The 27,256-nt window shown below is 54.1% G+C and overlaps 1 protein-coding gene across 2 annotated transcripts; it reads right to left on the bottom strand.

Moving 5' to 3' along the window:
* Positions 1 to 1,839: 1,839 nt before the first annotated feature.
* Positions 1,840 to 25,016, bottom strand: MAN2C1 (mannosidase alpha class 2C member 1). Of its 2 annotated transcripts, XM_075897395.1 has the most exons (26): positions 24,879 to 25,016; positions 22,777 to 22,902; positions 21,717 to 21,840; positions 21,015 to 21,085; positions 19,940 to 20,117; positions 19,295 to 19,484; positions 18,320 to 18,426; positions 17,323 to 17,433; positions 16,847 to 16,939; positions 16,117 to 16,233; positions 15,072 to 15,167; positions 14,438 to 14,583; positions 14,087 to 14,210; positions 12,896 to 13,017; positions 11,586 to 11,671; positions 10,181 to 10,342; positions 9,703 to 9,785; positions 9,438 to 9,532; positions 7,747 to 7,851; positions 7,252 to 7,408; positions 5,809 to 5,952; positions 5,043 to 5,152; positions 4,447 to 4,526; positions 4,132 to 4,277; positions 3,332 to 3,435; positions 1,840 to 3,247 (listed from the first exon to the last, which is right to left on the bottom strand). In XM_075897395.1, the coding sequence occupies exons 1-26, from the start codon at positions 24,977 to 24,979 to the stop codon at positions 3,130 to 3,132; spliced, it is 3,096 nt and encodes a 1,031-aa protein (XP_075753510.1). In that variant the 5' UTR covers positions 24,980 to 25,016; the 3' UTR covers positions 1,840 to 3,129. The 2 variants fall into 2 exon arrangements, 1 of the variants encoding a protein (XP_075753510.1); XR_012895806.1 differs by lacking the exon at positions 4,447 to 4,526 and having other exon boundaries at positions 3,211 to 3,247.
* Positions 25,017 to 27,256: the final 2,240 nt, after the last annotated feature.

Raw genomic sequence — 27,256 nt, 5'->3', positions numbered from 1 at the left:
TGCAGGTCCTCCATCCAAGACTCTGGCTGCCAGCCCTGCACCCTGGTTCTCCATGCTGTGCCTAGGGTCCTCGCTGCTGGCCCAGGGGGCCTGGCTTTTGGCTGCAGCTCCCAGACTGTCATAGCCCCACTCAGACTCTGGGTGGGGGAGGCAAGGGGCCTGGGTGTAAGGAGCAAAGGTAACTAGCCAAAGGTGCTCTGCTCTGTAGTCTGCTGGGTAGCTGGCTCACGGGTCCTAGTTCTAGTCTCCCGTGGGAAGAGTGGCTTCGACGAGCGATTCTTTCCATTTCCCCCATGCATGGCCCAAGAGGGGGACCACCCCCCACCTTTGCAGGCACCTCTGGCTGCTTGAAGGGGGTTCTCCCACTCACTGGGGGTAGGGGGAGGCCTCCCTGACAGGTGGGTTCAAGGCCCGGGGGGGGGGGGGAGAGGAGGCAGGAGCCTCACTTATGGCACCACTGGGGCCAAATGAGGGAGCGATGACTTTTCAATAAATAATTAAAAGGGGGCCCCTGAGATAGCAGGGCCCTGGTTCAATCCTGCTTCCAGGCAGCAGCACAGGAGCCCCCCCCAGCCCTGTGAGACGGCAGCAGCGTCTCTGGCCCCTGAGGTGTTTGCTAAGGGGAGCAAATTGAGAGAAAGCCACCAGCCCATGCACACTGGCTGGGGCTGGAGAGCAGGGGCATGCAGCTGTGAGCATGGCAAGTGGCTCTGCAGTGCAGCACATCCCTCCCTCCCTGTGTCTGGCCTTGTTAATTAGTCAAAGTGAAACAAGGGCAGGAGATTCCAGCTGCCTGTCCTAGGGTCAGGGCACCTACCGGAGCAGAAGCAAACCCCTGCTCAAATCCCTTCTCATCAGAGGGGAGCTTTGTACTAGGGGTCTCCTGCCAGCACGAACGCAGGAGAGCGGCTGGTACAAGCAGCCTCCTTTGTTACTCACCCCCGGATTACACTAGCATGGGTTTGTTGCTTGAGGAATTAGCACTCCACTGTTTGCACTACAAGGTAAAACCAAAGACAATAGAGCTGCCACTACAGGTTTAAACTAAAGGGAACCAGCTCTCACTCTCTCTCACACACACCCCCCTCCATCCATTCACACCCCTTCATTCCTACTTACACAGGCATATGAGCTGCAGAAGGAGCCAAAGAATGTAGATCCTGGAGGGTCTCTCTCTCTGATCATGGCTGGGGAGCTGGTCAGGAAAGAGACTAGGGCTACATCTACATTGGCAGCTTCTTACGCAAGGGATGTACTTTTGCACAAGAGCACCCATAGCAGTGTGGACACACTCTTACGTAAGAAAGCTCTGATGGCCATTTTAACCACAGGGCTTTCTGGCACAAGAAATTCATGTTGCCTGTCTACACTGGCCTCTTGCACAAGAACAGTTGTGCAAAAGGGCTTATTCCTGAGCAGGAGCATCAGAGTTCTGGTGCAAGAAGCCCATATTTTATACATTAGAACGTCAGTTTAGTTGCGCAAGAACATGTGGCCCGAGTAGACAGGCAGCAAGTTTTTGTGCAAAAGCGGCTACTTTTGCGCAAGATCACACCAGTGTAGACACAGTCTTGCTGTAGAGAGGAACTTCTCAGGAGCAGGGGAAGAAAGAGTCTCACTTGTGTGCCCACTCCTTTTATATTGTATCTGTATGTCCCCTGAGACTCTCATACCTTGGCACCAGGGAGCATGCCCAGACTTCCCTTTATCCAGCAAAGCAGCAGTCTCTGATGACCCATCACCATGTGCTCCAGCCTCAGCATTGCAACCTCAAAAACACACCCACACCCTCCTCTCTTCATTCACTCAGGGTGTGAGGAGAATGCAGTTTAGAGCAAGTTACAAACAAGATGGCTGAGTTTTACAAAGATTACAGCAAGGTGCAAGGTTTGACAAAGGTTACAATGAGTTGCAGTTTAAAACCTCAGACCTTACAGTTTAGTGTATTTGTGTAAAATCAAGTAGGCTCAAGCTTTTTATGCAACATCCTTTGGCGCAGGGGGCCGCCAGGCGTCTTAATCAAGATGCATTCCCGGGATGGGGTATTGTGCTAAGTGGGCACTGGGGGGCTGACTGAACTAGGGCAGCACTGGGACAGGGAGCGCCAGGCTCTCAGCGTGGGGGCCTTTGCTTGCCCTACCTGCCTGGTCACACAGTCAGGAAAAACCCGACAGAAACCAGCAGAATTGGACAGCCCTGCCCATGGGCAACAGTGAACAAAGTGTCTGGCGGGCCACATGTAGAACGCCGCTGGGCCGCAGGTTCCCCATCGCTGCTCTGGACTCCAGCTGACAGGCAGGGACTTTTGGGTTGTCCCGTGCAGCTAGGCTGCCTCTCCCCATGCCAGTGGGCCACAGCCAGGACTTCTTGCTCCCTCCCTGTGGGGTGGGAGGCAGGTGCTGGATACCCTGAGTGAGGCAACAATGCACCTGTGAACAGGCAGAGACCCAGGCAGCAAGGGAACTTCTGCAAAACCTAGGCTACCTGCAGGGTTAGACAGCAGCTAAACAGGAGCTTGGAGCCTAAAAATAGGTCTGAGGAGCCTGGGTCCCTTTGCAGCTCCTACACTAGGGATTTTATGACCTGCCTTGTGCTGGGCTGAGTGAAGGGCCACAGGCAAGAGTCAGTCAGAGCTTTACTCTGCAACTGATCCAGGCTTTTCTTTAGGTTTTACAGAAAGCAGCTGCATCTCTGGAGAAAAAGTGAAGTTGCCAGTGTTAGCGATTGGAAGAAAACTCGTTAGGAAGCACAGGCCTGTAGCGCTGTAGGACATGGAGTAAAAGAAACCGATTCTGATCATATCCAGGATCAAACCCCTGCACCACTCGCCTGAAAGGGGAAGGACTCTATTCAGGATGCTCACTGTGGTCCTCGCCCCCAAGTTAGTGCCCCACCAGTCAGGCATTTACACTCAGAATCAGCGCAGACACGCCCTCCACCGCAGCCCATCTCTGCCCAGTGCTGTCTGCTTGGAGCACACAGAGACGGACGGTGCATTCTTCATCACCTCGGCTGTGTCGTCATGGTGCCGAAGCGCCCGTGGTTTGAGCAGCTAGCGAACCGCCCAGAGCATGGGGAGCTCTGCCCGGTTTTGGGATAGGGGCCGGGCTGCCAGCAGCAGTCGCCCTCTTACTGCCTCAAGATCAGGAGGAGAGAGCGCACTTGGAACGGCGTAAAGGAGAGTGTTAGGCCATGCTCCCCCAGTGGCAGATGGCTGCTGGGGTCCGGCCGTTCCAGGAGGTCACAGCTGGGGAAGGAAGAGAAGGCGAATGAAGCTGAGGCTCCAGAATACAAGGTCTCACAGAAGCCTCCTCCTTCCCCACCTACTTACTCAATTGCTTCCTTGATGGGAAGGGCAGTCCGGAGCCATGTGACCACTGTGCTGCCATATGACTCATACAGCCTCAACACCAGGCTGTCCAGCCTGTCCTCAGCCTTCATGGACAGAGAAACATTATTCTCAGGAGCAGCAAGAGAACTGCTAATACCTGCTCTCCAAATGCTTACAAAGGGGGGAGTATCATCATCCTGAGTACAGACAGGGAAACTGAGGCACAGAGAGGGGAAGGGCTGTACCTACGTGCAGGCTGTACCTGTGGCAGAGCTGGGGCTAGCCCTAGTGCAGCACTCTAGGCACTAACGTACGTTGCCTAGACAGTACAGTGCCCCGCCCACCCTCAGTGGGAAACAGCAGTTTGGGTTCACCCTTTAAACAGGTGGAAATCCAGTGGGAAGAGTTTAGGAGCCTCCCCCAGGAGCTTGGCCAGGTCTCCGCCCAGCAAAGCCGACTGGATTTGTGGGCACTCAGCAGCTCTGAGCATCAGGCCCAAGGCACTGCAAGTTGGGTGCCTAAAAATGGAAGAACCCAGAGCAGTAGCAGCTTCTCATGGTTTTGGCTAGCGTGACTTTCCTAAGTCCAAACAGCAGGCGAGGCAGCCCGATTCCCAGACCCCTGCTGTAACCACTAACCCACACTGCCTGCCCTGCCAGTGTAGCGAGAACTCGCCCGCAAGGGACTTGGCCTCTGTCAATCCCAAGCGCGGTAACAAAGCATGAGGCTAACACCAGTGCTGTGTGTCTGTGGACACCACGGCTGGCTGCCTTCAGCGCATCCCTCTTGGGGGCACCTGCCTGTTTGACGGTTTCTAGCACCACAGCTGGGGAGTCCACGGAGAAGGCGCTCCAGGCTGGACATGGCACCGAGACAACAGGAATAGTGTGCAGAGGGTAGTTCAAACTGTAGGCACAATGGATTACACCCGCCTCCTGGAAGGAGCCTGCGCAGAGAATACAACCAGGAGCTAAGCACAGAGCAGTTCGAGAAACAGCTGCACACACTCTGTCCCATACCGGGGAGTGGCTCATCTTTGCCCCACGGGCTCCCTTCATGAACTGGCCGTCTCTATGGGGCACATCTGTACCATCGGCTCCATCCCCAAAACTCACCCCTGTGGGGCATCACGGCGTAGGTGAACTGATGGTGCCCAATATCTGCAGTGGCATCAGGTGACTTTGGGGCTCTCAGCCTGGAGGAGAGGGGCGGATTAATGGAGTGGAGCCTCTTCCCCTGGCCGTGACTAAACCCAGCCCCGCTCCCTGAAAGCGCGAGTCCACGTGCACAGCCCTGGCTAGCGTCAAGCCGCCCTGCCACCCCGTCTCGCAGCAGGGTCTCCTGCGCCCTGCCCCGCAGGCTCCGTGGCAGTGCTGCGGGGAGTCCTGCCATGAGAGCGAACGCCCGCGGCGCTCACAGGACACGTTCTGTCCGGACGGGTCACCCGCTAGGATCAGAGCATTCGAGAAGCAGATCCGGCCGTGGAGCGCACGGAGCTGCAAGCGCAGGCAAGCCCTCGTGGCAGGCAGGCCTCACTGTTGCAGGCAAGCTATCTCCGTACCTGGCAGAATGGGCAGGCAGCTGATCCCGCTACAACTGGGGGACAAACTGCACTAGGGCTTCTGTTTCCAGTGCACGCGGGCTGGAAGCATCCCCAGCGAGCAGAACTGGGAAACCAAGCGCCCCGGCCCGGCCCGCCCCCGCCACTCACAGCGAGAGGGTCATCACGCTCCTGTGCACCGACGCGCCGTATTTGCAGTCGTTCAGCAGGGCCACCCCGAAGCCGTGCTCCGACAGGTCCATCCACTTGTGACTCCACACCTGGGGGGAACCACCGGCCTGGCTGTCACCCCGGACAAGGCAGGCGCCACAAACTGGCCTGCTGATCACCAACATAGGGGGTGGCTGCGGAGGCAGACAAAGGCCCCTGGGGCCAGCCAGGCACATAAGGGAAAGCTAGCCCCGTGCCGGAAAGGCAGCTCGGGCTCCTTCATCAAACTGACCAGCAGCTGCAGCGAGGCCAGGACTCAAACTCCCCAGCTCGGGGAACCACATGACCCACAGACAGAAACGTGACCTCCTCTGCCGCTGGGCAGCTCCCACAGCAGCAAAGCGCAGGCCAAGGCAGCTGAGCCCCGCTCTGGATCCCGGAGGGTGCGCGCGACTGGCCAGGGGGAAGCTGGCCCTTTGCTGTGGCAACGTACGATGTATCTGTGCCCTCGCTAGGAAGGGTTTGACTCGGTGCCTCCAGCTTTTGTTCTCACTGGGGTCCCTGCTCTCTTGGGATACGGGGAACCTGCTCCAGGTGGATTTGCCCCCCCAGCCCCTAAGGGAGCCTGTCCCTGCAGGAGTTCAGTGTTGAGCAAGCCCCACGAGGAGCTGTTCTCGGGGCATGTGGGGAGGCGAAGGGAGGGACGGTGTCGATCTACCGGGGCTATTTCTACCCAGCGTGCTGGGCCTGGCCGCTGCCCTCTCACCTCGAATCGAGCCCAGTCCCAGGACGTGTTCCAGTGCGTCGGCCTCTGCAGGTGCCCAAACTGAATCTCATACGTTGCATTCATGCTCCGAACCCGCAAGGGGAACTCCACCTTCAGGAATCGGTGAGCCTCATTCCAGTCCACCTGCAGCAACCGTGGCAGCCAACAGGAGGCTCAGGTCATTGTGGGGGAGACGGCGGCTTCACCACAGTGGCTCCCCCATGCAGCTCCCTCAGGAACTCCCATTGTCTGCTAGGAAGTTACCCACGTGGGTGTCCGGTGGCTTAGGCGGGGGCAGGCTTTGCCTTCTCAATCAGCTAGCCTGGCCCCGCCCACACTCCGCCCCAGAACACCGGCTGCGGGCGTTCTGGGGGGCAGAGTGTTACTGCCCCCAGCGCCCGCCCTCCCTGTGCTCCGGCGTGGCTCAGGGCACGTGCTCCGGCGTGGCTCGGGCACGTGCTCCGGCGTGGCTCAGGGCACGTGCTGCCCACCCTCCCCGCTGCTCTGGGGGGCTGGGGCCACAAGGCTGCCTCTCTTCCCACTGCTCTGGGGGCCAAGGAGGCTTGGACCACACGACCTCCTCTGTCCCTGCTCCTCCGGAGAGGCTGGGGCGCACGTACTCTTCCCCTCCCCATGATGGGGGTGGGGCTGGGGGCCTGCCTCCCCCAGTCCCAGCTGCACCGACCATCCATGCCTACCCAGCAGAGACCTGGTTCAAGGACAGCAGCAGGAAAGTATCAAGCAAGGGCTAAAACTGTTGCCCTTGGAATGTGGGAAGACAGATAAAACCATCTCGAAGCTCTTTCCCGGTGCTTTGCGTATGCTGGCTGGGAACGGGCATCCAGGAGAGGCAGCTGAGGCCTCTGGTTACCTGCATTCGCTATCTTGGCTGCTTCTTGGCCAGGGGCGGGTATAGGGCAGGGCGAGCGGGGCGGCCACCCCGGGCCCCGTGCTTCAAGAAGCCCTGTGCATGCGCCGTGGCGCCACCGTGCATGCGCCGTGGCAAAGGGGGGCCCCGCAAAATTGTGCTGCCTGGACCCCACAAAATGGTCATCTGCCCCTGTTCTTGGCCATACACCGAAGCAGTCAAGAGCACTCTCCCTCCAGTTCCAGCCTTGGCCTGTCTAGGAAGCAACCTTTCCTCGGACCTCGCCCCAGTGAGCCGCTTCTTTGCCACCTCCAGGCAATGCACTCGCCCTGGGGCTACTCGCTGGTGCTGAACGCAGCTGCCTGCTCACTCAGCGTGCTGTGCATGGCTTCCACAGGCTGCGCTGCCTTCCAGTTCATCATTGGGTGCAAGGCGAGGCCTGGGCTTTGTGCTTTAAAGGGGTGGGTGTGTGTGTGTGTGTGCGTGCACACACCTCTCTCAACACTGGGATTCTCCTCCCTTCCCCCGCCCCGCAGTCCGATAAGGAGGGTGTGGCCGCACAGGCCTTTCCGCACCTGGGTCAGGAACCGAAGATAAGGACACATGGCATCCAGGATCACCTCCTGGGTGATGACACTCCGCTCACTGATCTGCAGAGAGAATTTCACGCTTCCACGCAGGCCCCCAGCTAGGACGATTTCCAGGGGCTTCAGAAGAGATGTGATTGGCTTCCTAAAACAGACGTCAAGCATAAGGGTTCGGATTCAGGAGGTGACAGCTCTGAGTTCTAAAAGTTAACGTAAGGCTCCGACACTTGGGAGACAGGGGGAGGGGGTGATAGAGAAACTTTCCAGGTAACCCTATGGCAGCCTTCTTCTGAGCTCAGAACTCCTCCGAGGCTGTGTGATCTAGTCCACGCTACTCCCTGGACACACAGGGCCGGGAAGGACAAGCACATGGCATCCCAAGCTTAGTCCTCTCTCTGCAAAGCTGGTTTGTTGCTATAATACCAAGAAGCAAAGAGCTTTGCAGCGTCCTAAAGAAGTACTCACAATGCACTGCTCACCTACCTGGTTTCCAGGTGATAATCCATCGCATCCCAAGCATCCCAGTACAAGGGAATGTCATCAAATATCACAAACTGGTTAGCACAGTGGCCATCCTGGACCGACTCTCTGAAACAAAGGCATGAGGCAGAGGATCAGCACGGGTAGATGCCACAACTTTCCACTAGCCTGGAAACAGACACCTGCTGCTTTAAGTTCTCTGGCAGGATACTAGGTGGTGAAACGTGTGATGTTCCATACCTTGGAGGAGCACCTGAAACCCCATATTCCTCATTTCTATAGAATGGTGATCTTGCACATAAAGCATGTCATGTAAGGTATCAGGGAAGGTATGATCTGGTGACAGTCACTGTTCCATGGGCACACAAAGCGATGTGTTGTATGGTTGTCACTAAAACAGGCTGTAGGTTGGAGAATCAGCCAGATATTAGCTTCCCAGAGATAACAGCAAGGGGCGTGATCAATGCCTGGGCAGGTGTCACAATAACCATCAAGAGCCATTGTCCAGCAAGGGAGCTACAATTCAGTGACTTACCCGGCTGAGGGTAATTGTTCAATCTTGCCTGGGGACTCAGCAAGGCCCACCAGACACACCTAGACTTATGGGAGTGAGGCTGTAAGAAAGACCACAAGAGCCCTGCTTAGCCTTTCTCGCACCTCCTCCCCTGCGGCAAGCGTCATGGACACGGAGAAGATTCCAACCGAGGGGACTAGCCCGGGTTTCCAGGGTGACCCTGTGTCCTATGAACTGCAATCTCCAATGGGGTGAGGAAAACTGCTTATTTTAGAGCCGTGGTGTCCAACCAGTTCTGAAGCAGTAGCCATTACAGCGGCTGCTGCTATAGCAAACTAGCCACACTCAACTGGCCAGCCACATGTGGCTAGCGGCTAGCATGCTGGACACCACGGTTCTTAGTGTTGCCTAGTCTAACAGGCTCAAGCGCTCAGACTGTGCGCTTACAGTTCAGTTTTTTGGTAACTCACTCTGAGATTTTTGCCTGCCACTTAAAAGTCACTTGGAATCTACCTTTTATAGTCAATATATTTGTTCAACTGTTAATCTTTACCAGCGAGTTTGCCTGAAGCGTGTGGTAAATTTGCTCAGGTTCTACAAAGGCTGGGGAAAGTCCACTTCTACTTGCAGGCTGTATATTCCTGAGGTGCGGTGGTGGGAGCTGGGGGTGCCTCCCTGTGTGATTCAGGAGGGCTCTGAGAGCATGCAGGCAATCCAGCCGGGGGTGCTGACCTCCACAGCGCCTGGGGGGTTGCTGTTTGCCGCTAGCAAAGCCCCGGGAGAGACAGCCCAGGCTGGAGAGTTGGGGGAGCGCAGTGGTCCCACAGTTGCAGGCTGCCCCAGGGAATCCCCTCAAAAAAGGAACCAGCCCTTCATTTGGCAGGCTGATGGTCAGCCCCACAAGAGACCTCAGATATAATGAAACTGAGGGGAAGAGGAGGCTTCAGATTACTCCCCACTGCATTTCACTGCCCCAGCTGCCAGCCGAGATGGAATCACTGAGATGGTTTGAGTGAGAGCAGATCCATATTCTACGAGTGTTAAAAAGCCTGTAGACCGTCAGCTTTCTGGGGCAGGGTCCATCTGCTCCCGTGTTCGCGCGGTGCCTGGCACAAGGGGGCCCCAACCTGCGTTGGCCCTCAGGCGCAGCCACAATAAACCCCAACACTGACGGTCCTACCTCCCCGAGTGCACCAAGCAAAGCGATATCACGCGTCCCATGGAGTCCAGGTGAGCTGCGATCACCCCGTTCTCCATGGTAACAGAGCCATCCGCCTGGCGAGGAAGAGGAAAGAATCAGAGGAGAGCACAGAGTCCCCCTCTGCCAAAGTGCCGGGGGCAGGGAGGGAGAAATGCCACTGAACACGGTCTTTGCAAACGCCGCTTGGGGGCTTTACCCATGGAGCTTCCTGGTGCGAGTGTGAGGAACCCCCAGAGCGGCTTACCTGCTTCACCACTGTCACGGGATGAGGCGGTGTTAAGGAATCCTTCACGGCAGAGTAGCCCATGCTAGGCACCTTCACCAGGGCTGAAAGGAAGAGAGGCAGAGCAGCTCACTCAGACGTGTTTCCCTTTCAGAGAGACGCCCTCTCTCCTGTCCCTTTGTCACTAGGAAACACCTCCCCTCTGCTCGGAGGTCCAGAACTGCCCACGAGAATAACTTTTCCATGTGGTGCTGAGGGAGATGGAGCCTGTTCCTAGAGATCCTGGGTAACCCTGATCTAGAGAGCATGGATAAGCCAGCGTCTCCCTCAGCAGTGAGGGGGCAAAGGCTCTGTGTGGCTGCAATTAGCCAGCCATTGCTTTGTGGGTCTATTTTTCCTGGCCCACCTCCCTACCCGTCCTTCCCTTTGGGGATTTGGCGTTCCGCTGGGCTTTGTGGGGGATGATCTCGAAATCTTTAGGCAGGCAGGACAATGGCACCTAAGGTCTCTTCTCCGGTCCTGGAGATGACTTCAGTCCGTTCCCAGGGCAAAGTGTTTAGAACAAGGAGGCTTTCTGCTGTCTCTGGACCAGTCGGCAAAAGTTTTCCAAACAAGGACTGAAGAGCGTCTTCGTGGAGCAGAGTGCCAACGTGACGGATTTCTGGGCAAAGAAAAGGCATCTCAGAGCAGACTCTTATTAATTACACAAAGTTGGCAGCCGGGCCCTCTAGAGACGCACCAAAAGCCCAGGGAGTGGGAGAAAGGATGCAGCGGGTCTCAGAGCTGCCTGTCCATCCGCCCTGCCACGCCTAATCGTAGGAAACAAGTTCTCTCTATTGCTACTCTCCCAACTCCCATCCACTAATCGTGAGCTGTATTTTTTCCAGTTAAGCCCTGCTCTCCCTCCTTCCACCACACTAACATTCTCCATCTCCCATGCAAATTCAGACTGGCCAGAAAATACTGTTAACAATGAAGGGAATTACCCTCTGGAACAACCTACCAACAGAATTCCCCATCACTGACAAGTTTTAAATCAAGGATGGATTTTTCTTCTAAAATATCTGCTCTGGGAATTCTTTTTCACAAGTTCTCCACCCCGTGTCATACTGGAGGTCAGTGAATTCTTTCCCAGCTGTCTGGCGGACGGGTCTCGCCCACATGCTCATGGTCTAACTGATCGCCACATTTGGGGTCAGGAAGGGTAAGATTAGCAAAGTCCCGGGAGGTTTTTTGCTGTCTCTGCAGCACAAACCATGAGTTACTTGCTGCTTGAACCAGTGCAAATGATGGATTCTCTGTAACTTGAAGTCTTTAAGCCATGATTCAAGGCTTTCAGTAACCCAGCCAGAGATGATGGGCCTACTACAGGAGTGGGTGGATGAGGCTCTGTGGCCTACCAAGTGCAGGAGGTGATGAACGTGATGGTCCTGTCTAACTTTAAAGCCTGAGAAGATCACAATGGTTCCTGCTGGCCTTGGAAACGATGAATCTCTGCACCTTCCCAGCAATCCTCCCCGTGCCCACTGCTCAAAGCCACCCTTCACATATACCATCTACGCCAGTGTCACCGGAGTCGTCACCGGCAGGAACCAGACATGGTGGAACCTGTATAATCTGGGTATCAACAAGGGGCGTAAGGCAGACTGGCTGAGTGCAGTTGGCGCAGCCGGCATCATTCCTCCTACTAGCCTGAGTAGGAAGCAGGATGTGCGGAGCAGGACAGCAGGTCAGGACCTGTTGGTGATTATCAACACCAACAGCATCTCTCGGGGTTGGAACAAAACCAAACCGTGACCAAAGCAGGTGAGGCATCAGGTCAGAAAGCAGGACCAAGCCCTTTCAAAGCCCACCTGGTGGAGTGTTACAATGAATCCAAACCACTTGCACAAATCACTCCTCACCTGCGTAATACCTCAGGGCATCCTCCACAACTAGCTGGATGCAGCTGCCCGGCAGCACGTCATGAAACTGATTCAGGAGCAGCAGCCTGAGCAGAGGGGATCGAGGCAAGCACCAGAAGAGAGCAATAGATTAATCTCGCCGTAAATGAACTACGGCCCCCTCATTCTAGTGGCCAAAGCCTTTGTATCTGGCAGCAGACCGATGGGGACCGCACCCGTCAGGCAATTCTCCCATGCATGTGGTAACTGGCCTGCTGGCTTCGTTCAGCCTATTCTGAAACGTTCGTTTCAGCCTATTCTGCTGGGCCCTGCTCTGCTGTTATTGGAGACAAGAAAAGAGCAGCCGGCTCGCAGGCCCTGAGCTCTCTTAGCAGTCAGCTGAGCCAGGCATCTCCTGGCCTTCTTCTGGGACTAGCCGTGTACTCGTTTACAGTTAACCGATAAGCAGCCTCCCCCCACACCCCGCTGCATCTGTATCAGAAGCCACAGGAATGGGGGGTAGATGGGGAGCTGGCTCCCCATTCCTGGAACTGCCTGCCCCCCCGCACTGCCTCCCACAGAGGCAGCAGCGTGGGGTGCAGGTGGGAGTGGGTGCTCAGGAGAAGAGGCAGCAGCATGAGGGGGTGGCAGGTGGGAGCCAGTACACATGGGAAGTGGCTTTCAAGCCAGCTCTCTGTGCATACCAGCTCCCACAGAGCCGCCTTCCCTCCCCCCAGCACGGCTGCCTATCAAAGGTGGTGGGGAGGGGCAAGTGGGAGCCAGTGCTTGCGGGGAGCTGGCTCCCACCTGCCCCCTTGCGTGTAAACATGTAACCGCTAAACATTTCAGGGGCTACATGCTTACCCAAACACACCATTTTTAACATCCCTAGCCGGGAGTTTTCTTTGCGCACGGCTGGGAACTCACAGAAGCAAAAGTACTTGGTTCTTCAATTCCCCACAAAGGCCGCAGCCTCGGGCACTGGTGGCATCTCGGCCTCTGTCTGTGGCCACAGTATTTTAGCTTCCTGGGCTCCACACGTTTTTGTCTAATGGCCTGGGAGAGTCAGGAGGTCAGATGATCTAATGGACCCTTCTAGCCTTAAACTCTATGAACTACGATATACTTGTCCATAGAAGAAATTCTTCTAAACCTGTCTGTTGCAGTGCTCTAACACTGAGGTAGAGTACTGGTGCAGATACATATAACAACTTGGATCTGCATCTGTTAAGCATCACAGATGCAGATCCAAATTTTTGTAGCCACTGAGGGCTTTAATTATCCCTGCGGCTTTATTCAACCGAGGATGACACTCGGACGAGCTACTTTACCTCCAGAGATGCTCCAGTTTGCTGGAAGGATATGGGAAGGTACTGTTCTGGGTCAGAGCAAAACTACTCAGTACTTCAACATCATGGAGTATCCGCTCGCACTCCCGATTCTCTTTCTTTATCTGATCCCAAAGCAGAACAAAACAGGTTTTTAGCAAGATCTGCATCAGAGATTTTTGCCAGCTGTAAGCAAAACACTAGTTCAGGCATCATAATGCAGACTGTAGCTATTATAAATTTACAGCTAGCAATGAGATTCTCTTTTCTCTGGGGGTATCTTCTCCAGCGCTCTTCTGACTCGAGCAATCAACCCGAGATCCTAATGAGCAACTTCTGTTCATCTCTGGTCCAAACAAGAGCATCCCTCAAATTTTCAAACACACTTCAAAGAAACCCTTAGAAATAGTTTAAAGCTGAGACTTAAGGTCTGTGAATTAAACAGCATTGCCCAGCAGTGCTAAAAACCCAACCCACCAATCCTGGGCCAGTGCATGAGGCCTAGCAAGCAGAACCGACTAGAAAGAGGAGGATGTGTTTATATTTGAACTCAGTGCAGACCTGCTCAACACAGGGCTAAAAAATATGTCATTAAAAATGGGCTGTCTGCAGAAGGCTAGTCTAACTAGGGCTCAAGTTAGATGAGAGTTTTCTGTTCATTTTCCCAGTGTAGCCAGAGCACTGATCAATAGGACATTGGGCTCTGTCCTGGTAACGTGAATTGGACAAACCAGGAAAATTAAAATGGGCTCATCGCTCTAGAGACTCACAAGGTTTGTGTGTCCTACTATGGTGCTAAATTGCACAAAGGACGGCATGCCAAGGAGGTGGATTCAGAGCAGAAGCGTGTGGTACAGTCAGAGTTAACACTGATCTAGATCAGTGCCATGGTGGGCAACCTGCGGCCCATCTGGGTTCTACATTTTGCTTACTGTTGCTGCAGGCAGGTTTGGCTGCCAGGGGAGCTCACAGCAATCACAGCACTGCTGTGGTTCCATCGGCGCATCCTGAAAATTCTAGGTACGCAAGCAAGTGCAGGTAGCAAAGCTCCTCTGTCCCGGGACAGCATCGTGGCTACAACAAGCTTGCGGCCCAATGAGATGAAGGAAGCCCGCTCGCTAGCCCAGCTTTCCCTCCCTGACCTAGATAGTTTCTACCCCTTATTTCCTCTCCCTGCCCCGGTCAAGTGGCAACCTGGGCCTGGGTCGTATAAGTGCCGTTGTGCAGCTCCAGGAACAATTCTCCTATCCAGGTGCACAGCTGGGGCTCTTCCTTCTCCAGCACAGAGAAAAACTGATCCGGTGTGGACATCTGAACCCTATGGGGGAGAAATGCAGGGTGTGACCAGACAGGCTGAGCTGAGCAACTCCTGCCCCCTGCCCAGGGAACGAGGAGCCATGGAAAAGTGACGGCCTCCGTCGTGAATCATCAGCCCCACGCTCCACCACGCTAGGGCCCAAGGGGTTCGCCGAACACTCCCGAGAGTCAGCAGCTGGCATGGACTTTGAAGGATGCGCAAGGAGAGAAGGCAGAGTCTCCGCGGACCTGGGTAACCCATCTATGTCTCTCATTCTTGTCAGCCTGTCCAGCATCTTCTGGGTGGGGCCGCCGCCTCCGTCTCCAAACCCAAAGAGCGCGGTGCTGTGGTTCACCTGGCCCTTGTCTCTGTTGTTGTTCATGGTTTTCAGCATCTAGAGGAGATTGCGCACACACAGCACACGTGGTGTCAGGCCCTTGCCCAGTCACGACCCGGAGAGCCCTGCGGGCATAAAGATCAGGCACTAGCTTGCTGCCTTCCCACTGTGATCGTTCTCGTTCTGGCTCCGCCTCATGGAATACTTTCACCCGGGCCAAGGGACACAGAGGCTGGAGGAGCTGAGACCTCTCCTGCAGTGACTCATCAGCTCCCCTCTCCCTTGTGACTCTATCTTTAAAATGCAGCTAACGGTAACAAGTCCAGGCCCTGACACTGCGCAGCCAGCCAAATCTGGGCTTTGCTCCAAACGTCCCAAGTCGCCACCTGCTCAGCCTGTCACCTTTCCCCGCCCCCGCGCCACATGGCACTCCCCTCCAACAGCCTTTGCTTACGTCCCAGATGGCGGGGACACTCCCTTGCAAGCTGGGTACAGCAAGACAGGCAGATGCATACGCCATCTGCCCTCGACGTCACATCACTCACCTCCTCCACTTGACCTTGTAGCCCATAGGAATTGCCTGGCGGGAAATGGGTCAGAACTTGGGAGCCGTCTATGCCTTCCCAGAAAAAGGTGCTGTGCTGGAAGAGAGGAAAACGTCACCAAAAGGGCATCTGTTACAGCCTCCCAGAACAGCGAGAAGGGAATGCCTTAGTCCAAGAGTTACTGAAAAGAAGCTTCAGGTTGCCCACCATTCATTTTTCAAACTTCTTGGTCTTCCTGACTCAGCATCTTACCACGATGTGGTCCGGAGCCTGGTTGTGGGCTAGGAGATGCCTGAGCCAGGCAGCCTCATACACACAAACGGACTAGCCCGCATATACAGCCTGTGCATGGATCACACCCGCACGTCCAAACACACGTTGTACAAGCCTACAGTCCATGGGTACCCTCCCTCAGTCCTCTACTGACAGTCACTTAAGGCATCGACTGCTGGCACACAGTCAATTGTCCTCGGCACATGCACTTTGCTACACAGAATTTACAGGCCTGGGCTGAATCAAAACCAAATGCCAAGCAAAGAAGCAGGGAAATCAGCAGAACAGGAGGCTTTGGACTGGGTCACATTCCTCCCCCTCTTCCTGCAGCTCTTGGCAAGTGCAAGGGTAGGATCATGGCTCCTCTCGCGCTGCCCTACTGTCCAGGATAGGCCAGGCTGGGCTGGGCAGGGCAAGGAGCCGGAGACTCCGACTGACATTTTAGGAGCTGTCAGGGGATAGAATAAGAGAGCGGCCACTAGGGCTGTGTCTCTCCAGTTCTGTCGCTGCCCTCGCAAGGCCTTTCTTATTGGCTAGTAGGAAGCAACAGAAAGTGGAGGAAGCGTCTTTGTCGGGCAGGACTTTAGATGCGATCTCCAGGCCACTCCCAGGGCTCCAGAACCAACCGAGGTCAGTGCCCCATATACCAGGTGAGCTCTCTGTCCGAGGGCCTATGCCCAAAGAGCCGAAGGAACAGGTCAGCTGGGGGAGGATCGGCCATGGGCAAGCCCACTGGGCAGACTCAATACACACGCAGGGAAGCCCAGCTCACCGGGAAGGTGTTCACCAGGCTCCAGCTGAGTTTCTGAGTGAGGAACCGTCGTATCCCACAGCCACGCATCAGCTGGGGCAGCTGGGCTGAGTAGCCAAACGTGTCGGGCAGCCAGAACTGGGAGAGAAGAGAAGAGAGCACGTGAGAAACCCAACTCCCATCCGAGCCAGGCACACCCATCTCCCCTCACACCTCCAGGGCCGAGATGGGAACAGGCCCAAGTTCTGGAGGTGCTGTATATTCGGTCCTACTGCCCTGCACAAGGGCCCCCAAACTGGTGAAAATACTGCTAGGTAGTAGGTGCTGGGGAGTAGGAGGAGGAATGCAGCACTGATACAACCAGTGCCCTAGCAGCCTCTGGCTGGAATTTCTTGAGGCTGGCCCAACACATCAGTCCTTGGGAGACCTGGTGTCAAGTCCCTGCTCTGCCACAAGCTTCCTGTATATCCCTGGCCCAGTCACTTTGCTTGTTTGTGCCTCAGAATCCCCATCTGTACAATGAGAATGTTCTACCCCCAGGAGTGCATGAGGATAGCTACAAGAGACGGAAAGAACTCCAATACTACAGCGATGGGCCCCATTCATACGAAGAGTTCACTCCTAAGCGAGCGTGTCCCCCCAAGAACGAAGCAGGAACACTGGGAATATCAGTTCTGGAAGGGTCCACACTGCGCAGCTCCCTCCCATAGAGAGAGATCACGTAGAGGATCCACTTAGGAGGAAGACGTACCTCTGAGCAGAGCCTCCCAAACTGCTGCTGGAAAAACCGCTGTCCCAGCAGGAACTGACGCACCATGGATTCGCCACTGGGAAGATTCCCGTCCTGTAGACAAGAGCAGCCCTGAGGAATTCTGTGCAGATCCGTTCCCATTGCCAGCAGAGAAAGGGGAGCGGCCACCCCACTGTGCCCCACAGCAGCCCATGAGCAGAGGAACGGTCGGAGCAGCCAGACCAATGGCCCGTCTAATCTGGCATCGTGTCTTAGGGTGGCCAGGGCTTCAGAGACAGGCATCCTACACCCACCAAACTGCAACGCTATCCCACGGTTCCCAGATGGCAGGGTTAGCGTGACAGGGCTCCCTGGGCTAGGGTGTGGGTCCAAAGCCCCTCTCCTGAGGGTCTGAGCAGAGCACTCTGAAGAGAAGGTGTCTGGGACTCGGTGACTGATCCGGTCAGACCAGTGCAGAAGAGCTGCTGTGTTCTTACCATTTCTACCCAGGTGCCGCCGACAGGTATGAACCGCCCTTCTTTGGCAAAGTCCTGAATCTGAGCATACAGGCCAGGATACCGGTTCCTCACCCACTCAAACTGCTGGGCCTGCAGAGAAGACAGAGCCATAAACACATACGGAGGTTCCCCTACCCCACAAGCTTCAGGGAGAAAACATGCCTCTCGCCAATTTGTATAAAACTTCTGGCTTGCAGCTGACAACCTGCATTTTCTGCAGGCGTTGAAGCTCAGTGCTAGCATGACTGGGTAGGCCTGGCAGGACAACTCTCTGTTAAGGATCTTAAGTAGCGTGTATTTCACTAATCGAATAGTCGATGCATTTTTTGCATCAACTATTCGATTAGTCGATAGGGCGGCGCTGCCCCTTTGAAATGCCGCCATAGCGTTTCAAAGGGGCAGCGCCACACAGAACCCAGGATCAGCTGGGGACTCCCCAGCTGACCCCACACTCCATGCACAGCTGATCCTGAGCTCCGTGGGCGCTGACCCATTGAAATGCTGTGGTGGCATTTCAATGCAGCAGCACCGCACAGCTGATCCCAGGCTTAGCGCTGCATGGAGCTTGGGGTCAGCTGAGGACTTCAGCTGACCCCGGGCTCCCTGTGGTGCTGCCCCTTTGAAACACCGCCACACAGAGCCCAGGCTCCCTGCGGCACTGCCAAAGTACCCCCCTTTTCCTCCCCTTGCTGCCTCAATCTGATAGAGGCAGCAAAGAGGGAGAAGCAACTAGCATAAGCATTTGCTTATTGGATAATCAACCAGCTGATTAGTCTTTACCATCCCTACTCTTACTGTGCACGAGGCTTGGGCACTAATCTCTCTGCACCAAGGATTGGGAGCATGGTAGAAGCAACTTGGAGCCCATGAACGAAGCAGTCCCCCTTTGCACACACCGCAGCCCCTTCCAGCTCCACAGAACATGCACTGCCTTTGTTCCAGGTGTTTCGCTGCCCACCTGAAGATGCGAACTCACCTGTGAGCAGACAAACGTGAACTCCGGGTTCTTCTCCATCAGGCGTATGACAGTCACCCAGCTGCGAGCGCACTTGCGGACAGACTCCTCGTATGGCCACAGCCAGGCTGCAGGGACAGGGGCAGGCTGATCTCCCTGTGGCCATGTGGCCTTTTCATTTTAAATGGCCGTTACTGTATGTACGGCTGCTGTATATTGTATATACCGAGGGCTACTGAAGCCATGGGGAAATCATGCTATTAAAACCGCAATGGATTGAAGCATGGTTGTAAGTCCTGAGCAGTCCCCGGCTCACAGGGCTGCTGCCTCTCCTGGGGACCTCACTCCCTCTCCCCCACAACAGCCTGGCGTGGGAAAACCCCACTGGGAATTTGAACTCTAGGGGCCTGGCAACGGAAGGCTTCGACATGCCCCTTTGTAAAAGAAGCCTTCAGCCCTGTGGCAGTCCAGCCAAGACGACATGGCTGTGCACATTTTGTAACTGATAGCCACGACGTCCCTCTCCCTTCCCCTAGAGCAGGGGTGGGAAACCTGAGGCCCGAGAGCCGGATGTGGCCCCCAGCTTGCCTGGATCCAACCCCCAAGGCTTGGGGCTCCCCCTCAGCATTGGGGAGCCCGCACTGGTGCTCCTGCCCCCCTGCTGTCCCTCTGTGGGGCTGGAGCCCACAAAATCTACTAGCCTGGGCCTGCCTAAGCTCTGGTGTGTGAGGGGAATGTGGGGAAAGTCTTTCTCCTTCTCAGTGGGGGCCACGTCAGTGAGGGTTGGGTTTTTTGCTTCTCACTTGTGTGCAGCCCCTGACTGATTTTTCTGAGTGTCAGCAACCCCTGCCCTAGAGGCTCAGAGCGTCACTTCCACAGCTCCCTCAGTGCCTGATCATCTGGGAGCTGTTCCCCTCTAGCAGCACCCAACATCACTGGCTAGCCCTGCCAACCACAGGCCTGTCAGTAGGCACGCGACGCCTGGGCCGTTCTTACCAGAATCGATGTGGCAGTGCCCCATCGCGTGGATCGTGTGCTGGCTGTCTCCGTTCTTCTGGCTGAAGATGGAGGAAGCGAGCTGCCGCGCTGCAGGGAAGGTAGCGGGGTCCGTGACGTCAAGCAGATTAACCATCTGATTGGCCACGTACAGCGCCTGGAAGCTCCGCTGGTTTTCCTCCCCGAGGAACTGCAGGAAGGCAAGAGTGAGAAGCGACAGAAGCTCAGCTCAGCAACTCGGTTATACTGGACAGGCTGAGCATCTATATGAGGCAAGGGCCGACTCCTGACTCAGCCATCCGAATGCAACTGCACATGTGGACAGCCCCTTAGCTATGTCCTACCAACCGCCTGCCTCTATCCCAAGGACACACGTAGCCCAACACAATACAGAGCCCAAGTGGCGTTTCCTTCACCTAGTGTATGCTTCTTGGCACTCTGCGGCTGTCAGCTGGCATTAGGAGACAAAGACGACACTTCCAGCTGCACAAAAGTTACCATGGCAAATACCTGTTCCCTCCTTCAGGTCTTTTTGGTGGAGACTGGCGTGCTGGGGAAGGAGGACAATCCAAGGGAGTCATAAAAAAGGAGTGGGGAGGAATGTAGAGGAGCTGGAGAAGAGAGATTGAGGATTAAAGTATTTACCTTGGCCATGTCCACTAGTATCTCAAAATCCACCAGCAGCTCATAGACATCCCTGTGGAAGACCACAAGTTCCGCCTGATTCAGGGTGAACTTCTTCTCAGGGTCAGGAGGTGCAATGAGGCTGCCTTTTCCTGCCCCGAAGAGACCATTGCAGGCAACTTCCACGTAGACAGTAAGACTGCAGAAACGGAAACAGAAGTCACCTGAGGTCAATGGGCAACTCGCTGTGTTCTCAGAGTGAGAGTAGGAAACAAGATCTGCCCCAAGCAGAGGAACAGTCGGAGCAGCCAGACCAACGGCCCGTCTAGCCTAGTATCCCATCTTAGGATGGCCAGTGCTCCCGAGACAGGCATATTACACCCACCGAACTGCAACACTATCCCATGGGGGACGCACTTCGCCCTGGTCCTAGCTAGTGAGCCGTTCACACCCTGAAGCACAGTGATAATCCTTGCCATTGTCATCCAGCCAGATGTCACCTCATGTGCGGAGCAGCCAATGGGTGACAACTAGGGCTGTCAAGCAATTAAAAAATTAATTGTGATTGATTGCGCTGTTAAACAAGACGACTACTATCTATTTAAATATTTGTGGGTGTTTTCTACATCTTCAAACATACTGATTTCAATTACAACACAGAACACAAAGCGTATAGTGCTGATACTGGCCTCCATGTGGTGCTGCCCCTTCGACATGCCTCAGAAACCAGGGTGAGTTGGGGACTCCAGCTGACCCCAGGCTCTCCACGGTGCTGCCCCTTTGAAAGTCTGTGGCAGCGTTTCAAAGGGTCAGCGACGCACAGCTGATCCCGGGCTCCATGAAAAATGCGTGCGATTAACACGTGTTCATTTTTTGAACGCATTAACTCTGCCCTGCATTAACACGCATTAATTGACAGCCCTAGGGACAACACTGCACCACCGTTCCTCACACAGCTCTGAAAAGAGAGACCTGAGCACTTGTCCCTTGGCATGTCCAGAAGCATGTGGTACGGCTACACCAGGCGTGTCTCCTGGGCCCTCCAACTAGTGCAGGGTGAGGGATTCCCTGAATTTCTGCAAGCATCAATGCCCACCTGTGAGGGTCTGTCTCTTTGAGGGCTTCTGTCAGGATATAGCTGGTCTTCTCCCCTTCTTTCGTCAAACCCTGTGTATCAAGACAGGGAGAAGGGACATTAAAATAGCACCATGACAACACCCACATCAGAGAGATTAACACAGATTCAATGGGAACAGCTGCCATTCTGCAGCAATACACAGTCGCTAACCCCTGGCTTGTCGATCCAGAACAGCAGAAGGGCCCCTTTGGACACATAGCAGATTATCATGGAGTGGTGCTTACAGAGAGCTGTGCTCGCTGTTTGCCTACAGGACTAGCACAAAGAGCATTTGCAGTGCCCTGTCAAATGAAGGAGATTTAGCTCATCCTCAACAGGACAAGTCTCTATCCCCTGACAAACACACACTGAAAACACCATGGAAAGGGCCGGTTTTCCCTGGAGAGCTGCTGCTACACTAGCGTTAATCCCAAGTCCGTGGGGATTCCCTGCCAATGATCAGAAATATTGTATTAAAAAAAATCCACAAACCAGGGACATGCTAGGTACTTAGAGGAAATTAAAATCCAGTCTGGTTCAAGCCACGTAACAAAGGGCAGGGAATTCCTACAGCCCCCTTCTGAGGGCTGAGACAGAGGATACGTCACAGACTCAGCTCTGACTGCAGCAATTCCCCTGGCCTAGTTCTAAGTTAGATCTAGCACAGACACATGCACTTACCTGGACTGGCTGTGTGTCCCGCCACACCATCCCCTCCCCGTCGCTCTCCCACAGGAGGTGCACTTCCTTTCCCGTCCATTCCCTGGGGATGCTAAGCTCCACTTTAAACCAGCAGGTCCACCACCTGGCAAAGACAGGCCCATATACTCCAGAACTCATGCTGAGCCATGCATGAGGAAGTATTTCCCAGTGCAAGGCTAACACAAACATGCTATCACAGCCTCAGTAGAATCTCGAAGGACGTCTGTGAAGAAGCCAAGCAGGACACACACGTGCCAATGCTCAAACGCACGCAGGGGACAGCTCCTCCTTTTATATTTTAACAGGAGTGAAAAACACTGAACTGACAGCCCCCAAGACAGGTCTGCTCTGTGTAGATCTGGTACGACAGAGCATGCTCAGCAGCATAACAAGCATCCCATACTGATACACATCAAGCGAGACTCATCAGGAACATCCATGGGCACTTTGTTCTCCACAGCTCATTCAGGCTTTTACCCCCTTGATGAATGTCTCCTAGGAACTGGATCTACACACACCTACACATTCCACCCAGGTCCCCAACGAGCTAGGGCATCTCAGACAGTTGCCAGGTGGACCATCCAGCTGTCTAATAGCAGTTTGACCCACTGTCTCAGAGAAATCAGGACACAGAGATAACAGTAGCCCCATTTTCATGGCATTCTCCAATCCAGGAGGGCTCGGCAGTGCAGGAGGCAGCAATTCCATGGAGACAAAGGAGCTGCCATGCTGGAAGCAGAAGATGCACACAAAGGGGGTCTTACATTACAGGTGGGGTGAGACCAGAGGAGATTGTAATTGCAGGAAAATACCAGCTACCCACTAGACAGGAAAAAGTCTCAGAAGGGGGGACAAGAGACTAAATCAACCCTATTTCATGAAGCCCCAGTAAAAAATGAAATATCACACACCCAGCTCATTGTGTCCTCAAGGAGCAAAAACAATGGTGACTTCACATCACTACCTCATTTAAATAAAAGACAGTTAAAAATCAATTCAAACTCCCAGGTCATCTTGTTCCTCTAAGGCTGATACTTACGTAGGTCCAAAGGAGTCCCCAACTTTCACAGGTCTGAATTCTTGTCTGACAGCTTCATCATATGGGATTCGCTGTGGGCTCTGGAAGCAGGAGAGGGACACCAAAGGGTAGGTGTCCCCAAAAAGCCTGCAGTAAAGATGATAGGCAATAAAGCAAAACACCTTGAGGTACTAGGATCAGTCTTCAAGTCTCCCAACCAAGGCTAAAGTTTTGCCACACTTGTCCCCCCCCCCCCCCCCGGAGGTCCAAGAATACATAAACATTCCATTAAAATAAAACCCCCGTGTTTTAAAAAACTAACCATTACATTTCTGCGTTAGCCTGACAAGCCTGAGTGCCCAGCATGGAATGTGAACACCATCAGCGGCAGAGCAACTGTATCTGCGCCTTGTATGTTTTCACTCCCACAAATGCCAACCCATGGGGATTTTTCTTTGTTCCCACAAACCATATAGAATCTCTAGCCCAGCTTTCTGTGCTGAAAAAGGGCCAAATAAACTTGGACCATTAAAGATCCCCAATGACATCGATTCTACAATTTCTCTAGGTAACCTGCTCCAGAACTTAATTATCATTATAAAGTTTTTCCAACTGTACCTCTTAAATCTCCCTTGCTGCAAACTAAACTTGACCTCAGCAGACGCAAAGAACAATTGATCACCATGCTCTAACAACATTTCCCTTTTGTTTCTATTTAAAGGACAGAAATTCTAGAAAGCTCTTTTCAAGCAAAGGCTAGAACAGGTATTCCTTATATTAGCATAAGATGAAGCTGTGACAATTGACACTTGCTGAGGATCTGTTCCTAAGTGTACTCACATGAACTAGGTACAAAGGTAACATAGTACAATTATCTACTTGTACAGATTTCAAAGATACTAGCTGCGCAGGAAGAAATGTAGAGCCCAGATAGAAATTGCACTTTTCAAACAGCACCATGCAGTCCTCATTTCATGTGAGTTATGAAGGGGGTTACACTGTAATTAGTGTACACACATGAACTAAGATTTTTGACCGTCTATGATTTCTTCTCCAGGAAAATATGATAGAAGGATTTTTTTAAAAAATATTGAAGGTGTCTCTCTTAAGCTATCACCCCACAGTAGTGGTGGCTACACTGTGCTGCTGTCTGAGTAGTGAGTGTAAGCAGAGAACTAACGGTGAGAACAGATGTATCAATCTGAGACTGGTAGATTCCCACTTTCTCCCACCCAGCCCAGCCTGCCTGACTCCTCTGCACCTGATGGGCAGGGGTGGAAGGGGATACACGCCTGTGTGGCAATATGGCTGATCTCACATTGAGTTTCCTGGGCATGCAGTTTCAGGCCCCAGCCCTGCAATGCATCTGTAGAGAAGGAAGCCCTATTAACTTCATGCTAAAATTCGACACTCTCTGCGGAGGCCTGAACAAAGACTCCAGCTATCTTACCCATTACAAAGATAGCTTCCCTAATTATCACCTCTAACACTATTAACTCACAGACATCTACCCTTCCCCACCTCTAATATCATTAACTCACAGGCATCCCCCTTCTGTTCTGAAATGTGATTTGTCCTTTTCATATGTGTTCATTTTTTTAATTGTATCCTTTGGTATATATGGTTGTGACTATTTTCATCCACTATTTGATCTGAGGAAGTGGGTCTGGCCCACGAAAGCTCATCACCTAATAAACCATCTTGTTAGTCTTTAAAGTGCTGCATTGTCCTGCATTTTGCTTCAGCTACCCCAGACTAACCCGGCTGCATCTCTATCACTATTCACTCCAGTGAGTCTGGGCGTCGGCGGAGAGGAGACCCTCGGCCCTGCAGCGGGACACTCCGGAGGCAGCAGCACTGGACCCGACCAGCCCAGCTGCAGAGGAAGCAGCCGCGGGAGGGGAGGGGGGGGAGCAGCAGCGCCCCCGGGGGGTTAAAGGCAGGTTGCAGGGGCCGGACTCAGAGCAGCGGCGCGCGCCCCGTCCCGAGCTGCCCCCGCTGCAGGGCGGGGCTCACCGAGGCGCGCGCCGCGTCAGAGCCCTGGAACGCGCGGGGCTCGCGCGCACTCGGCAGCGCAGGGGCGGGGGGAGAAGCCGAAGCCCCGGCCCCGGCCCGGCTCCCACCTGCCCCGGAGGTTGCAGTCGGGGAAGTAGCACTCGGAGAGGAGCTTCTCGGCCCGCTCCAGCGTGGTGCGCCGGTGCTTCCGCACTTGGGGCCCGGCCATGGCCGCCACCTCAGGCAAGCCAGGCCGTCGGGCCCACTGCGCTTGCGCAGAGCGCTCCGGCCCTGCTCGCTCATTGGGCAGTGAGCGCCCCGGGGGCGGGGCTGCCCCGCCCCTTCCTGTCGCCTAGCAACGGGCAATCGCGGTTGGGCCTGGGTTGCCTCCTGTCCCTTGCCCCAGGGCGCCCCCTTGCGGGTCGCGCCTGCGGCTGCCGGGGAAGGCGTGGCCGGGTCATTGGCTGCGCTGCAGGGTCCCGGGCCCAGTGCAGGCGGCGAGTGCAGAGCCGGGCCCTGGCGGCGGAGCGGAGCTGGGGAGGAGGCGGGTGCCAGGCGCGTCCCACGCTGGGACGCAGCAGTCACCGCTCACGCCTTGTCCCGCTCGAGTTTCCAGATGCTCCCACAAACAATCCCAAACATGGCAGGGAAAAAAATTGGTTGAGCGGAAAAAAAAAAAGTCACTGCGTCTTTAAATGCCCCTGTCCCCTGCCCCCGCCAGACGTGGCAGGGGAAGAATGTCCCTGCTGGCCTTCCCTCCGTGAAAAACAGAAAATACAGAAAATGCCGCATGTTTGACATGTCCGCTGTTTTCTTCTTCTTTTTATCAGACAGAAGACGCAGTACAGGCAAAAACTGGACACCTAGCAACTCCAGCCTGGACAGCTGTGGCTCTGCCTTTTTCAATGTAGCAAGCACCAACCCTGCTGTGGCTCTGCTGCTCCCGGCCTTCCTCTTTCCCCAGCACACTGTGGGAGGGAACCAGCATTTAAACTGGAACCCCCCCAGCACTGGTTCCTGCTTCCCTCTCCCCCTCTTGCTTGTAGTCAAGTAGTGATTCAGCTACCCAATAACCTCTTACCAGGTAGCCAACAAGTCACGTACATTCCTAATGAAGAGACAAACTCTAAAACATAAGAACGGCCATACTGAATCAGATCAAAGTCCATCTAGCCCAGTGGCCAATACCAGATACCCCAGAGGGAGGGAACACAACAGGTAATCTTCACGTGATCCTGTCACCCACCTCCAGAGAAACAGAGGCTAAGGACACCATTCCTACCAATCCTGGCTAATAGATTCATGGAGATTAGGTCCATGAAGGGGTATCCAGCTCTTTTTTGAACCAGAAGTGGGGGATCCACAAAAGAACCCCAAAACCTTATCTCTACAGGCTTTGGTACAAAAACTTCCCCCTCAAAATCCTACTACGCGGACTTCGGGGAATATCCACTACCATCACCCAAGTATTTGTAAGAAAGCCAGGGAAGAAATCACTTGGGAAATTTCATCCCTAAGATAACACCAGGACACAAAAATTAACCAATACCGGTTAATTAGAAAAAAAGCCCAAACTTCTATTATCAATACTACCGTTGCAAGCATAGTTAAGGTGGCTAGATAGTAAGGGCCACCAATTGATATACTCAGAGAAAATTCCCTGGGTTAGAAAGCTTCATAAAATCATAGACTGGAAGAGACCTCAGGAGGTAATCAAGCCAAGCCCCTTGCCCAAGGCAGGACCAATCCCAACTAAATCAACCCTGCCAGGGCTTTGTCAAGCCAAGATTTAAAAACTTCTAGGGATAGAGAGTCCACCCCCTTCCTGGGGAACCCATTCCAGTGCTTCACCACTCTCCTAGTGAAATAGTTTTTCCTAATATCCAACCTAAACCTCCCCCATTGCAACTTGAGCCCATTGCTCCTTGTTCTGCCATCTGCCACTACTGAGAACAGCCTTTCTCCATCCTCTTTATAACCTCCCTTCAAGAAGTTGAAAGCTGCTATAAAATCTCCCCTCACTCTTCTCTTCTGCAGACTAAACAAACCCAAATCCCTCATCCTCTCCTCATGTGCTCCAACCCCTAATCACTTTGGTTGCCCTCTGCTGGACCCTCTCCAATGCATCCACATCCTTTCTCTAGTGGGGGACCCAGAACTGGACACTCCAGATGTGGCCTCACTAGAGCCAAATAAAGGGAAATAATCACTTCTCTGGATCTGCTGGCCATTAATATGCCATTAGCCTTCTTGGCTACAAGGGCACAGTGTTGACTCATATCCAGTTTCTCATCCACTGTAATCCCCAGGTCCTTTTCTGCAGAATTGCTTCTTAACCAGTCGGTCCCCAGCGTTTAACAATGCTTGGGATTCTTCCGTCCCAAGTGCAGGACTCTACACTTGTCCTTTTTGAACCTCATCAGATTTCTTTTGGCCCAATCATCTAATCTGTCTAGGTCATTCTGGACCCTATCCCTGCCCTCCAGCGTGTCTACGTCTCTCCCTA

This window comes from Pelodiscus sinensis, chromosome 14 (genome assembly GCF_049634645.1).
Source record: "Pelodiscus sinensis isolate JC-2024 chromosome 14, ASM4963464v1, whole genome shotgun sequence".
Taxonomy (NCBI): Eukaryota; Metazoa; Chordata; order Testudines; family Trionychidae; genus Pelodiscus; species Pelodiscus sinensis.
Note: the sequence above shows the minus strand (reverse complement) of the source record. Positions and strands in the feature narration are given on the sequence as shown.